Source organism: Nannobrachium achirus (genome assembly GCF_963921795.1).
Source record: "Nannobrachium achirus genome assembly, chromosome: 19".
Lineage (NCBI taxonomy): Eukaryota > Metazoa > Chordata > Actinopteri > Myctophiformes > Myctophidae > Nannobrachium > Nannobrachium achirus.
This window is the reverse complement of record NC_137826.1, coordinates 41,352,189-41,367,737: the sequence shown is the minus strand read 5'-3', so window position 1 is coordinate 41,367,737 and position 15,549 is coordinate 41,352,189. Positions and strand designations below refer to the sequence as shown.

The following is a 15,549-nucleotide window of genomic DNA, read 5'->3' as shown; positions in this document are numbered from 1 at the left end:
TCTCCTCTACACCAAACATCTTTGCCGAAAAAAGCCGATCTACAAGCTGATCTACAAGCTCGCAACGCCTCACAGCACTTGTAGATCAGCTATTTTTGACCCCCTGTAGTAACTCTGAGGACCACCTAGGGGTCCCGGACCCCCTGTTGAAGACCCCTGCCCTAAAGGTTGACGGTTCAACTCCCAAGGACTAACACAACAGCTGATTGTTGTCGTGTGAGCAATGGCCCGACCAGTGTAATCTCAATTTCTGATAAAAAATAATAATAAAAAAACGCAATTTCTCAAAAATAGAGTTTGTTGAATATATCCACAAGTTTCCGCGGGAGTTTACTGGAGACTATCAGGACCAAACTTCCGGGTTTAACAGCAGACATACAAGCTCACGTCGCGTCGCAGATGCAACCCGTTGTGAGCTTGTAAATCGGCGGCGGAAGATCGATGCAGACGTTTGCGCAATGCACTATGGGGCGTAGGAAACTCGTGGATAAGTAAGTCATTCGGTCGGAGAGGCTTATTGTCATATAAACCGGGCTATGAGGGGCTTCTGTCCCCCTTTACAAGGTGCTACTAGACACAGGGAGATGGATTTCTGTGTGGTGCCCCACGCAGCTACAGTACAGCACCATCAGCTCCCACTACTTACCGCACGTCTTAAGACATGGCATGCACCGCTTGATCAAACCCCAGAACCTTGTCACGTCTGTGTCGTTCTTATTTAACGCATGCACGCACCCACACTCTCTCTCTCTCTCTCTCTCTCTCTCTCTCTCTCTCTCTCTCCCTTAAGAAGCTTTGAGTATGTTACTGCTCCAGGTATTTCATTGCATGAAAGCTAACCATGTCTGATGTGTGAGTGTGTGTGTGTGTGTGTGTGTGTGTGTGTGTGTGTGTGTGTGTGTGTGTGTGTGTGTGTGTGTGTGTGTGTGTGTGTGTGCGTGCGTGTGCGTGTGTGTGTGTGTGTGATGATAAGCTTCAATCCCTTCGCATAAAATGTCAGTAACAGAACATGCTTTTTATGACAAGGACAAATCCCTACAGGTTGAGGAGAACAAAGGTCAAGAGTTTTTGGATGTTTCTTAAATTTTTGATAGAACTTTTAAAACATTGCTGCCCAATTCACAGAGGAAGTATATTTTTGGAGATAGTGGATGTCAGGTTGGAGGAGAACTGATGCACTTTTCAACAGCAGCCCTCCCACCATGAGTGGGATCTTGAAGTCAGGCTTATGGGCTTATCGTTGCTGTTGGTTCAGAAACTTTGTATCTCCTTAGGTTGTTGGGGGTAAATTGATGCCCTGCTGGGCATTGATTGATGACCTACTGGTCCAGGCGCATAACACAATGGCTCTGACGCCTGACAGCGTGTTGCGGGTTCGAGTCCTGATCCCGGCGACCTTTACTGCGTGTCACTCCCCATCTCTATCCCCATTTCATGTCAGTCTACTGTCCTGTCAATAAAGGCATAAAAGCCCCAAAACAAATCTTTAAAATAATAATAATAATAATAATGCCCTGCTTCATTGAAAAAGATATATGCGCCAAAGTAATGGAAATGCATTGCATCGCAACGTGTTGTGAGCTTGTGGATCGGCTACTTAAGCTACTTTCGAAACATTTCCAAAGTGAGAGATAATGGTCTTGGAACAGTGTTGATTTTGTCAACTAAAACTATGATGAAAAATGTTCATCGACCACCTTGTCTTTTTTTAGCTGATGGAAACTAAATAGAAACTAAATGAAAACTAAGCTATGATTACTAAAACTAAGACTAATATACTCTGACAAATTATTCAACAAATAAAACAAAAAATGTTTGGGAGGGACTAGTGGAGAAGCGAATCCAGTAGAACTAAGACTACTAAGTCATGGGTGCACTCCGTGCGGGTGTCGAAAATAGTTGATCAATGCAGCTACAGTAAGTGAAAATCAGCTATTTTGATGCCATCGTGGCCCGCCCAAAATACATTTCAGATTACTATAATATGATTACAACTCAACATTATATCTTGGACAAACATGCAAGGTTTCCACCAGACAGCGAGGCTTCACGCTGAGGCATGAAGGTAATCGATGGATTCCCAGGAGGTGGTAATAGAAATCGTGTCCGACACAAACATCCCAAGGGGACCTGAATGCGTCGTGTGAGCAATGGCCCGACATATCACCAGTGCAATCTCTATTTCTGAAAAAACGCTATTTCTCACAAATAGAGTTGGTTGACGAATGATCAATATTAATATAAGTCATTCGGTCGTAGAGGCTTATTTTCATATAAACCGGGCTATGAGGGGCTTCTGTCCCCCTTTACAAGGTGCTACTAGACACAGGGAGATGGATTTCTGTGTGTGGTGCCCAACACAGCTACAGTACAGCACCATCAGCTACCACTACTTACCGCACATCTTAAGATACCCAAGACCATGCACCACTGAGTTGATCAAACCCAGAACCATGTCACGTTCTGAGTTGTTCTGTCTCCCTGTTTCTTTATTTATAAAGTAATGGCTTCCTCGTTTCTTAGTTTTAGTTTAGGTTTTACTTAATAGTATCGCGACTATCGCGTGGTCGCGTGGACTGTTGCCTCCCACAATTTTCAAATGCTTATCCGTCAGAGCACGGAAGCTCTGATCGTGAGCAAGCGATAAAGCAGATGTGAAGCCTCTTCCCCACTTACGTTTCGTCTTTACAGTCGCAAATTTATCTTAATATTAATCGAAATCATCTAAGCATACATAGCTCGCTGCTTAGCCCTAGCCAATCATGTGTTCATTGTCATTAGTGCTTACCAGCGTGATCTAGTATGAGAGTGATGACACTAGCATTGATTCCCATTGTAAGAATGGAATGCAGAAATGCTCATTCTATCTCAATGCGATAGTTCCATGTTTGGAACTATCTCATTGAGATAGAAAGAGCGGCGAGATCAAAGTGTGTTGTGACTCTCTTCTTCTACGGCTCTGGTGCTTACCTGTGTCTAGTTTTAGCCCTAGCCAATCATGTGTTAATTGTCATTAGTGCTTATCTGTGTCTTGTTGTAGTCCTAGCCAATCATGCGCTAATTGTCATTAGTGCTTATCTGTGTGTCCTGTTAGCCCCTGTCTATTTAAACTCCCCTGGCTGTCTTAGTTCACTGCCGGGTTGTTGTATGGAAGTTGTTTGTGAGCGCTACTGTTAGTTCTAGACATCTTATTTCCTTGTATTTAGAATAGTATCTGAATATTCCTAGTTCCCTCCTTGTTGTAGCTTTCTGCCTTAAAGTGATATTTCACTTGCAACATGTTTGTGGTCATTTTAACGTGTACTCAGACTTTTGTGTGCACACTGGACAGTTTTTAAGATGCTTGATTTAGTATCTACACACGTCCTTGGATCTGGCGACTGATATTGAAAATATATTAAAAGATAAATGAAAAAGTAATTGACAAAACATGCCCCCCATCACGCTTTAGAAAGACAATATCGGTCACCAGAAGCAGGGACATGCATTTCAAAGAAGTCTAATATGGTTTAATGGCATTTGAAGTAAAACATACATTAAATGAAGGGGGAACAGTGGCGCAGTCGGTAGCGTTGTCGCCTCACAGCTAGAAGGTCTATCTATGAAAAAGGTTTAATCTGCAACACAATTGTATACAATATGTAGTGGGGGTCCCTTCCCCATCTCTCTCTCTCTCAGCTAAGCGGTCCTTAGCCTGAAAAATGTTGAAGACTCCTGGTCTAGAGGTTTTAAGTGTTTTTAAGAGCTCTTCATGACACCTGTGACACCAGGGCTTGTACTCATCACCACCCAAGCACTCCATTCTAATCAAGAGCTCTCCATCTTCAAAGAATAGATGATGGCCATGATGATAATGGTCAGGGGCGGAGCTATAGGAAAAGCAACCAATGCAGTTGCATTAGGGCCTGGGGAGGAGGGGGCCCACCACCACTCCTCCACCAAGAACTTTTATTTTGAAATGCCTACCGGATTGAGAAGACACTCTATTGCCCCTCTTGACTGCCCAAACAGATCAGTTGCTTGAGGACAGCTGTTTCCTGTTTACTTATAGCAGTAGCATTAAGAATCTTCTCTCTGCTGTCTGTTAAGTGTTTAGGGCTGTACAGCATGGCTCTGAAACTAATATCTGATTTCTTTGGTGGGCCCGCCACCCAATTAAAAAAGAAAAAGAGTTGTAGGCTACAGAAGCAAGTAGGATATTGTTGATCAGTCCGTGACTCAGAGGATGAGGATTACGAACAGAATTTCCACTCAAAGGTAATTAATAGCATTTATACCAGGGGTCTTCAACAGGGGGTCCGGGACCCCTAGGGGGTCCTCAGACAGGGTTACTACAGGGGGTCCTCCAAATCTTCCAATCCTTTTTATATTAACCACTTGAACCCTAGTGTCCATCCATATTCTGAGAACTGTAGCCAAAAATAGCCGATCTTCAAGCTTGTGAGCTTGTAGATCGGCTATGAATCTATGAACCCTGCTTCATTTCTCTCTCAACTAAGGGGTCCTTGGCCTGAAAACGTTGAAGACCCCTGATTTATACTGTTATATTGTGTTCTGATGGCCGCTGTTGCCTACTGTATTTTATTGTGTTGGCAGCCGCTGTGCTGCGCTCTTTCTGACCAATTTTGAAGGATCAGTCGTGTGTGTGTGGGGGGGGCTGTGGTGAAAACCTTGCATTGGGTTAGGGGGTCGCTATGCTACTGATAATGGTGTGTGTGTGTGTGTGTGTGTGTGTGTGTGTGTGTGTGTGTGTGTGTGTGTGTGTGTGTGTGTGTGTGTGTGTGTGTGTGTGTGTGTGTGTGTGTGTGTGTGTGTGTGTGTGTGTGTGTGCGTGCGTGTGCGTGTGGACCTACAGAAGTGTAGACGAAGCCCTCGTTGTTCATGGCTAGGTAGAGTTTGGTCTGGACGCCTTGGATGGCAACCACTCGCAGGCCCACAGGGATCAGGTTGAACACAGCTACACACACACACACACACACACACACACACACACACGTGCACGCACACAGCACACACACAGAGCAAACACACAGGGAAGGCAAAGAGAATGCATCATCAATATCAATGTAGCACATATAGGGGTCTGGCGGTGACAGTTCCATTTGAACACAGAAAAGCTTTTCTTCCAAAGCTGGTCAGGAGCCACAATCAAGTCAAGGTTCAGTGGGAAGTCATAAACGGTATGATGTAACCAGGGCAGGAAGGATTGCAGGGAGGCCACGAATGCCATGGTCGTCGTTACCCTTCAGTTTGGCCTCGTGCTCCTCAAAGAAAGGCCATGCCCTGAGGCCACAGTGGCCTTAATAACCCAGCTGACTGGAACTCTACCACTTTCTCCTCTGTCTCTTTCTTGTCAATCTGTTGACACCGGTGTCCCTTTCTTGTCATGCAGACAACAGTGTCTTTTTTTGAGGTTCTTAATTATTAACTCCCCTGGGTCCCTGAATCTTTAAACCAATCCAGTGACTGTGATTGGTGCAGGCCTGAACATGGATTAGATTGTAAATATCATAATTTAGCCTATCTATTATTTCACAGCAGATCATCCATTAATTCTTTCAATGGACTAAAATCTTGTTTTATTTGATGGCCTTCCTGCCCTGGCATTTGTGCCCTCAAAAAATGGCATTGTGATTTTAATAACAATTAGACCCGTAAGCGTCCATTTGGTTCCATTTGTACACACTCAGAGTTACAGACCTGTTGTGGTCATTCAAGGCTATCTCTATGTGTTTCTGGTAATATTACTGTCTGCTCATTTTGTATGTCCGTGTCAAAAATTACATTTTGACAGAAATGCCCACCACAAACCAACATGGCGATGGCCCCTATGAAGGCTAGCAAACAGTTAGCGCAACAACTGCTTTAATTAGGATTTGGAATTATACAGTGCCAGTGAGAATAACAAATATATTCACACTGAATTCACCATTCAAATAAGATAAAACTACATCCTGTTTTACACTCCATTTCATTGCATAAAGGTGTAGGACTCGTTTTATATCGACAACCCATCAAATCCCAATCAATGTAGGCCTATAGGAGCCTATCCGTTGTCATACAGTACAGAAAAATCTGAATATTGTGTAAAAAAGCATTGCAGATGCCATAGCACCCCAAATCATAACTGACTTCGGAAACTTCCCACTGGACTTCCAGCAACTCTGACTTCAGGAAGGTTGACATGTCTCTAATATAAATCCTTGTTTTGAGTGGTCTCGTGTAATATTGTAATATTTTGAAATATGGACTTTTGATATTCTTGAGCTGTATGCCATAAATATTTTAACAAAAAAAGGTTTGGAATAATTCACTGAATGTCCAATGTATGTAGAATATATGAAAGTTTCAAGAAATATATGAAAGTTTCAAGAAAATGTACTTTTACACAATATTCACATTTTTCGAGAAGGATCTGTATATCGATATATCATGCACTGTGCAGTGAATAAAGTATAAATGAATTGCATGCTGGCCCTCTGACACGTATTTAGCTCTGTAACAGGATCATAATGATTCTGGTGGAGACGTCAGATATGTTCGGTTACACTCAATTAGTCCACCTTGTACTCTGTCAAGACTGGCTGGATGGAGGATGAATTGGATTATCCTCCCAAATCCACTCAAGGCAGCATGAATAGTAACGATAAGATGTTCGTCACGTGGGCGGCTGTATTGGCGTGTCACTTTCAGACTCTGGCGTATTCTTTTATTGTTTTATTTAACAGATTCTCTATTGTTATTCTCATCAGTAGTCTGAAAGGTGGGATGACTGCCTGTTGGCGATGTTGCCATCTGTGCATTGGAGGCTGAACAGTCACTACCTGATTTATTATCACAAACACTGGCATGCAGGCACGCGCACTTGCACACAGTCACACACACACGCGCGCACTTTGTGGAAATGTTTCTACAGTATGTATTCAATATTCTTTCATTGTTTAATTTGCATGCAAACAAAGACAATGCCCTGTTTTGATATTCTGCAAAGCAAACGCTCTTGGCAGCTGGGCTAAAGATGTCCCAAAGGTTAACCAAGGTCCTACAATTGTAGCATCAAATTACTGTAATCATATTTGTTGTTGATGAATATGTGTGTAGCGCCATTTGGAGCGAAGCTTAATCACTCCAATTTTCAGAACCCCGGGTTGCATGACATTTCCGTTGTCTGAATGCCTGATGGCCCACGGTTGGGTTTAAAACTAGATTATGTGATGTTTTGCTCGCGGTATGGGATACATCGTAAATATTAAAGTAAATTATAGTCCCCATCCATTCATAATAAAAGGACAGCACCAGCAGTAGTTACGTGTCCTGCCGAAAGTGCCTCGACCTGTTAATTACAGATACACTGACAAATTAAAACCAAATCCGAGGGAGGACACTCGGCCTATACGACCTTCGCTGCTTATGGGAACCAAAGGGTTCCGATAAATTAAGTCACTAATTAAGTCTGTCGTAATGTTACTGACACGCATTAACAGCCCTTGCTGGAAATTGCTCTGAGTGTTAAATATGTGTCTGTCTATATATAAGTTGTGTCACATTCTGACAATGGGAAGACACCGTATCAAATCACGTCTATTCCTTCTCAAAACGCTGTACTACATGGATCACAGCTCATAGCTTGTAATTGAAGGATGGTGAAGCGCTTCCCTCCGGCACTGGCTGCATGTCCAGGCTGCTTTATTGGATTGAAGACATTTCTTTTAACTCGGAGATTCATTGTCTGGAGGTCTGATGCAAGGACTGGCAGCATTTGCAACAGCTAAAACGGGAGAGAAAAGTAATAATAAATAATAATAATAAATGTGTTCAGTTGTTGTTGGGTGACTGGCCAAGTACATTTGCACACACAGATAATTTGTCCTCATTGCATTTAACCAATCTTAACTAAGACGAGTGGGAAACTAACAACAAACATTGTGGTAACAATCATTTGTTCATACCACTCTATTAATAAATTATTTTGGGAGCTTTAAGACGGCGACCTGCTTTTCTTCTTTTCAGCATCTCTGTTTTGATCCAGCAGCATCCGTCGAAATGTTTGGATGTGCGTGCATCTCTTGACCGCTATAAACTATTGAACAGAGCCTGGGGAGCAGTTGAGGTTCAGTGTCTTGCACAAAGAGTCAAGGACACTTCAACACTAAGCCACGAGTCGAGGGGCCAGGGAATCAAACCGCTTCCCAAATGTACGCTCTACCTCCTGAGCCACTGCCGCCCCCGTAGCCCAAATCTAGTGCTGCAAAGGGTCTGTCTGCTTTCAAAATGCTTAGAAACATTAACATAGCAAAAAAATGGCTACTTCTTAGAAGTGCAGGTGCAAGCATAAGAAGATATCCGCGAATTTAAAACATGAGAGAAAACTGTGTCAATCCGCAGAGGTAAATTCACCACCTTCATGTGGAGGCATGAGATTGTGGGGGATTCTGAGAGCCTTGTTCAAAGAGACTTAAGCAGGGCAGTATGTTGAGCCTGGGTGCCTGGGGCAGCGTACAACCCAACCAAAGTCATGTGGATATCCAAAAATGTTAAGGGCTGACTGAATCTGATTCTGTACAGTAAAGTGTGGGCTGCAAGCTTCCATGCAGGGTTTTGACATACAGTACATACCAAAGGTACTGTCTTCATCCTTGGTTCCGTCGACGGTTCCGTCTGCGGGCATCTGCAGCTGGAATCCCTGACGGCTGGACAGCCTGGTCACAATGCCCTTTAACTGGGGCTCTGAGAGGAGAGGAGAGGAGAGGAGAGGAGAGGAGAGGAGAGGAGATAAGTTTGTAAAAGCAGGGACATTTTGCAAAGATTAAGAGAGGTAGCTCAGAAAAGAGAGGAAATGAGAGATGAGTGATATCATGTAGACAGGAGAGGACAGGGAGAGGATTTCCAGATTAAATAATTCAGTGCCATTTCACTGAAACATTAATTTGTTTTTGTCTGGAGGATGTGCACTCAAGGTAGACAAAACAATGCAAATACACATCGGCATAAACATAAAAATGCTCTGACAAAAAGAAATAAAACACAAGTGAGTGCATGGTGCATTAAAGATCCCACCAGGGAACACGGTTAAATTAAGTTCATTGTGTGAACTGACGAGGAGGAGTTAAGGGCCCTTCGTTGCCTCGGGATATGTGTTGTTACGCAAAACACCAGTGCTGTAGCTCTGGTCTCCATACTTCCTAACCTTTTCCTTGAAGAAAGGAGGACAAAAGGTGCATTGTCTCTCGATGAGAGAAGGGTCCCTGGTTATTTTCAGACCCATCCTTAGAACGCAACCGCGTTGTTAAATATCACAGGTGCTCGGCAAATCTTGACCAATGATTTTTGATGTGCAAATCATGTGCACGAGGAGAGGAGAGGAGAGGAGAGGAGAGGAGAGGAGAGGAGCAGTGTCAGGCACGTGCACACATAGAAATGAAAGCGGGCTTGAGCCCCTGCCCTTTTATCCGTCTGTAAAAAGTGCCCTCTCCAGACCATGAATGCAGTTTTCACTATGGTGAAAGAAATGCAAATGCCCTCTCTCCATGCCATACCTGAAGGCAGCATTCAAGAGAATTGCCTTGTCCAAACTCTCCTGAACTTGAATGCATCATCTTATGCTGAAATAATTGCCCTCTCTGTGTAGAAATCCATGCCTTACGCCACATCTCCAGTATTGCCTTTTTTATGCTTAGTTTTGTGTGGTATCAAGTACTGAAAATAGCCGACTACTATTTTCAATATTTTCACCAAAAGGCCCTTTTAGAAATGTCAGCCCTGCCTCTCATTCACTGCACATCCCTGAGCAGTGTGGGTGTCCTTTCCACCGTCATGTGATGTTATGGATCAAATCCAGCACTCGGCAGGAAAGCAGGAAGTGGCAGAGGGGAGCAGCTGTTTATGTTTGTGACATTTGGACACCCTGCTGGCCACTGCACCCATCCCTCACTCCCACCCGTCACACCACGCTGAGCAATGGGAGATAAATTGACAGCTAAAATTGTCAGCTTGACTGACGATGCTATAACCGCTTCATCTCCCTCTGATGTTCGTTTTAGTTAAGAGTTATCATTTTACACCTGTCAGTATCTATCTGTCAGATCTCCCCACACAGCCACAGGTCATGGTTAGAGAGAGAGAGAGCACTGAGATATATACGTGTTGCTGCGACAGTTAGGCTATACCTTTAGGAAAACACCGTTTATACAGAGGTGATGTCTGCTAGTGTCGTGGAACAACATGAGCCAGTCGTCAAATTCCTTGCATGTGGACATTATTACCTACACGGTCAATAGTAGTTGTGGTTCAGATTCTCTTGTCATTGTCTTTCACACACTAATCTACATTGCAGAGGCTCAGAGCAGGCAGCTGTTATGGAAGTGTGATGAAGCTGTGACGAATCCTAATCATTCAAACACGTATATGGTGTGAGTGTGAGTGTATAGTATAGTATATAGGCTACATGGTGATGCTGGTGATGGTGAAGAAGAAGATGATGGTGATCATGTTGATGATGATGGTATACGGAAGTGGCCTGAAGGTGATGTTGACTCTCTCTCGACTTTTCTTTCCTCCCGCCCCCTCAGCCAGAACCTGCCTGGCGTTTTGTTCGTTGCGATGATGATAATGATGGGTACACTCAGAAGACATGGTGGTGACAATGATGTCAACATGGTGATGATAAGATATTTAAACTCGTGAAAATAGCTGATCTACAAGTACACAACGCCTCGCACCGCGAGGCGTTGTGTACTTGTAGATCTGCTATTTTCATAATGGTGATAATGATGGGTACATTCAGTAGACATGGTGATGGTAATGATGTTGACATGGTGATGGTAATGATGGTGCACAGACCTGATGGTTGTGTGGTGGTAATGGTGATGATGGTGGTGACTGATGGAGATCGAACCCCTCATCTACATCCCCCTCCCCTCCCCTTCCATCCATCCACCAGACCTGGCGGTCGCCTTCTTTTCCGCTTCTTCCTCGAGCCGAAGAGCTTGACGCGCGAGAACACGCTCAGCTTGCTGGGCTTCTCCGTGCCGGCGCCCTTGGTGCCGTTGTTGGTCGGGCTGCCCCTCGGGTTGTCCCTCGCCTTCTCGCGCTCCCTCGCCTGCCGCTTCTGCCGTATGAGCGAGCTGGCGATCGCCGCTGCCCGAGACATGCTGATGGTGGTGGTGGTGTCTCCTCCCGCCGCCGCCGCCGCCGGTGCCGAGTGGTGGTGGTGGTGTGGGTGCGTGGAGGAGGATCAGGAGGCTGATGATGATGGGTGGTGAGGGTGTCTAAACCCACGTACAGTGGCCGATCAGCGGGCATCACACACTGCCTGGCCCCTGCTGCTGCTGCTGCAGCTGCTGCAGTCTGGCGGTCGCAGATGATGTCCACGATGATAATTGTCCAGAAGAAGAAGAAGAGCGACGAGATGATGGTGAATAATCCTCCATGGTCTGGTGGTGGCTGTGTTGTGTCAGGTCGAACGCCTCCTCCTCGTGAAAGTGGCTGAACAAAAATCCGTTAATTCCTGCAGCTGCTCGAGTCGTTCCTTGCTTCTAATCGGGCTTTGGCACACGCACGCACACGCACGCACACACATACAAAAAAGAAGAAAGAAAAAAAGAAAAGGAAAAAAAATCACATAGCAGCGCCCGCGGGAGCGAACCAAATGTTGTGTCCCATACAGCTGGTCCCGGGAGAGCGGATCATCGAGGTGTTGTAGAGGATGATGTGTGGTGCTGATGACGACCGTTTGGGTCCGATCTGTTCGGTGGTGGTGGATCAACAGATTTGTTAAAGTGGAGGTTGGTTGATCTCTGCAGCTGCTTGCTTGCTGCTCGTCGCGCGTCAGGCAGCCAGGCAGGCTGGCTGCACCGTTCCACGTATCCACGTATAGGCTAGATTAGAACCCCGCGTCGTCCGTGACAGAAAATGCAGCTGCAACCGGAATGTTTTGTCAATGGAAACCAAACGGCTTCAAGCTGCGATCATCCTCATGCTGCAGCTGTGTGTTGTGTGTCGTCCATAAAGTGCTGCAGCAGCCCTCCCTGACTGACTGTCCTGTTCGCCACCCGAGGCTGAGGCATGATGAGAACGAAGGGTGGGCGGCTGTTGAAAGGGGGGAGGGGGGGGGGGGGGGGGGCGTCTCGTTTACACAGGGCAACCAACCTGTAGTCCTCCTCTCTCTCCCGGAACACGTGGCATGATATTTACATGTTCCACCGACTGTACTGATAGCGATGGTTATGCTGTGTACGAGGTGAGTGGTGAAGGGGAGGGGGGGGGGGGAGAGTAAGAGAGAGAGAGAGAGAGAGAGAGAGAGAGAGAGAGAGAGAGAGAGAGAGAGAGAGAGAGAGATAATTGGGGAATGGGTGAGGATGAGAGATGGGAGAGACAGAGATTGAGGGTGGAAGAGAAAGTATAAGGGCAAAGCCAGGGGAGATTAGACATGTTGTCGTATAGCCTACTGTATCTGTATGCTATTACGGTATGTAGGCCTATTATTAAAGGAATACAATTAAAGAGAAATAATGAAAAGGCAAGGGTGACATGATGGGAACATGAGAAATCATAAGAGTGAGTGATTGAGAGGGAGAGGAGGGGCTTTCTTTCTTTCATGTTGTTGTTTTTTTTTTGGTGCAGAGGTTCAGAGGTTTGTGAGGAGCTGCAGAATGGAGCTGTGAGCTACATAGAGAGAGAGAGAGAGAGAGAGAGAGAGAGAGAGAGGAGGAGGAGGAGGAGGAGGAGGAGGAGGCAGCAGCGGTGGTATCATCTTTGTAGCGGTATAGCTCAAACATAATGGATGTGATGTGGACAGATGTTATTGTTACAGCCTCACACAGTAACAGTGCATGATCGCCCATAACCCCATGCCTCCTGCCTCCTTCTGCAACAGGTAGAATATAATACAGTACACACAGCTGGACTGGTGAGGTTTCAGGCTCAGCTGCAACAGGAGGCCATGCAGGCTGGCCCCCAATAGAGCGGTGTGGAAGCTACTGTATATGTATGGACACAGCACGACATGGCATGGCACGAGTCTCCCATATCACTATCGATGAAGCATGGAGGGCAGGAGTCAGCAACTGTGTCTGTAGTGTAATGATGATCCTGGATCAGTCACGGACAACAGAAGTATGATTTATATATTAATAAATCATAATGTACACCTTTTGTGTTATGACCTGAACACAAGGGAGAGACTCTCTTTTCCTTTTAGAGGAACAAGGAACTCCTTGGCTAAACCAACCCCCATACTTTTCAGTGGAAGGGGAGACTTTTATTGCCCCTTGGAATGTTTACCTAGAGATAAGAAATCATGCCAACATGGGTTTCCTCTGCCATGCACTATTCAGTCTCTCACTGACTGAAGACAACCAATGGAAAAACATGGAATGTGATGATAACTTCTCAATGAAATGACATTTATAACATTCAAATATATGGTGGTATTGCCATATGATGTACATCAACTATACTTTGAATTTAACGTGTACAAATATGTTTTTCTTTCTTTATTTGACTTTTATCATCATGTACTCTCTACACAATTTGAAGCAATGATGTTTGGTATCTGTACAAGTGCATATTAATGATGATTACAAATTTCTGGTCAGATGTAGGAAATGAATGGTCCTTAGAACTCTATCATAGAATTTAGTTTTCATTTTTGTTCAAAGAACACAGACACTTCTGCCTCCTCCCATTGCGGTCCTACAGACTAAAAGGTCCGCCTCCCATTAAAAGCCTGGACCTTTCAGGACCAGGAAGTTCCCCAGTGACTTGAGTTCAGACAAGCAGGGAGGCAGGATCAGACTTCGGTCTCCTGCACCTTCTCTCTGCTCAGTTCTTCCAAGACTCCTACCAAACTCATAGCAGAGTCGACTCAGGTCCTCTGTCTGTGAGCTCAGCTTCGCGCTCAACCAGCAGGCACTCGAGAGTTGGACTCACATCCTCTCGCTGTCTCTCCTGCAAAGAGATCACAGAGTGGGACACGCATTGTCCTCTGTGGCCTCATCTACACAGGGTCGACACACGTCCCCTGCCAGACTCTCACCAGCGGCCGGGCAAGTTACCCTGCCTCTCTGACAGACTCTCTCGACTAGTGGGATTGGAGCCAGCGCTCTCTCACTCCATTGACGGCAAAGACACCAGACTTGGGTGATAACCACCAAAGATACCTCCAGCTCTACTCCTCCTCCTTTTCTCCTCTCCTCATCCTGCTAGGCTGCTAGGCTAGCAGCCACACTCTTCATCTACAACACGCTAACGGACGCGCCGAAATCAGATGTTTGCAGGCAAGCAGTTTCTCGTGTCAAGTGGCAACCATTACAGTGTGTAGTGCAGTGTAGGGGAGATATGTTTTATTGATGTTGTTTGACTTTATTTCTTTTATTCCCTTTTATTAGGATGTACCCATCTGACCATTTCTGCTTGTAGATCTGTCTTTTTCACTGCATACTTTAACGCACATGCTTTTGGGTTTTTAACCTAATTTTGACCTTTTATCCTTTACTCCATTTATGGTTGTTTCTATGAATTATTATATGCATTTTTCCTTTTTAATAAATGAGCACTATTGATAAGGTAATTTGTCATTTTTCGTAAATATTCATATTTTACAGTATGTATGCACAGTAATGAACATTTATTGCAACTCTGCCAAGAACTCACGCTTAGAACTCACAATAGCGAGTGAGTACGAGTGAGTTCTCACAATAGCGAGAACTCACAATAGCGTGATAGAAAAATTATGTTTCATGATTTGTTTTATGAAATATTATTTTTAATATTACGATCTATTAATACTGTATCCATATTCAGTATTCATATGTTCGCTACATATTTGGCGCCCAACGTGGGGCAGAGTCTTGTTCTATTACTGTACATACTGTAAATATGAATTTATGAAAATTCATAAATTTCATATTTTTGAAAAAAAATAGATTTTTGGTCTAAAATAGGTCTTCCCTCCAAAAGCCTAATTTCCCTGTGTCGCAGGACAGAAAGGAAGTGTTGTGTGACTAACCACACCCCTTTCTGACCTGACCCTCAGGGATATTTGGAGTATGCACTTTAGCGGCATCTGGTGGTCAAATTGCAGAATACATTGATTTGGTAATTTAGTCCCCAAGGACATTTTAGAGAGTTCACTTCGTTGACATCTGCTGGCTAAACTGCAGAATACATGTTGGTGTTTTCAAGTCGAGTGTTTGGTGTTCAAACTTGTGCCCATTTTGCTTCTAGAGTCGAGAGCCTAATTGTGTGAGTCAGCCTGGTAGGATTAGCGATCCAACAGAGCAAATTTAAATCCATGAAGGTCTCCCTTCATGTGAAACAAGGTCAAATACCCTTGTAACCCTTGGATGTCCCTCTCCTAAATTGAGGAAGCTTGAAATACAGATGTTCACTTCCTGTAGAGTAAAAAAAAAATAGGTAATCACTAATCTTTAGTGCAACCATTAACTAACTACCAATAAGTATACTGCACTAAATTGGTAGGTAGAAGTGAAACTTTGACATGAAAAGGTTTATAATTGGATAGTAACAGATGTGTTCTCCTTTTGTAAC

At 44.5% G+C, this 15,549-nt stretch overlaps 2 protein-coding genes across 2 annotated transcripts in view; one reads left to right on the top strand and one right to left on the bottom strand.

The window, feature by feature from the left end:
- The window catches only part of LOC308304263 (fibroblast growth factor 13-like), a gene marked incomplete at both ends in the record, with an annotated part of 31,759 nt that extends 20,610 nt beyond the window's left edge, over window positions 1-11,149 (bottom strand). The window contains 3 exons of the mRNA XM_080748829.1: window positions 4,854-4,957; window positions 8,617-8,727; window positions 10,942-11,149. Of these exons, the coding sequence (XP_080604955.1) occupies window positions 4,854-4,957; window positions 8,617-8,727; window positions 10,942-11,149 (423 nt within the window). The remainder of the gene's footprint in view (window positions 1-4,853; window positions 4,958-8,616; window positions 8,728-10,941) is intronic.
- The window catches only part of hspa4a (heat shock protein 4a), a 460,486-nt gene that overhangs the window by 395,627 nt on the left and 49,310 nt on the right, over window positions 1-15,549 (top strand). The window lies entirely within an intron of this gene.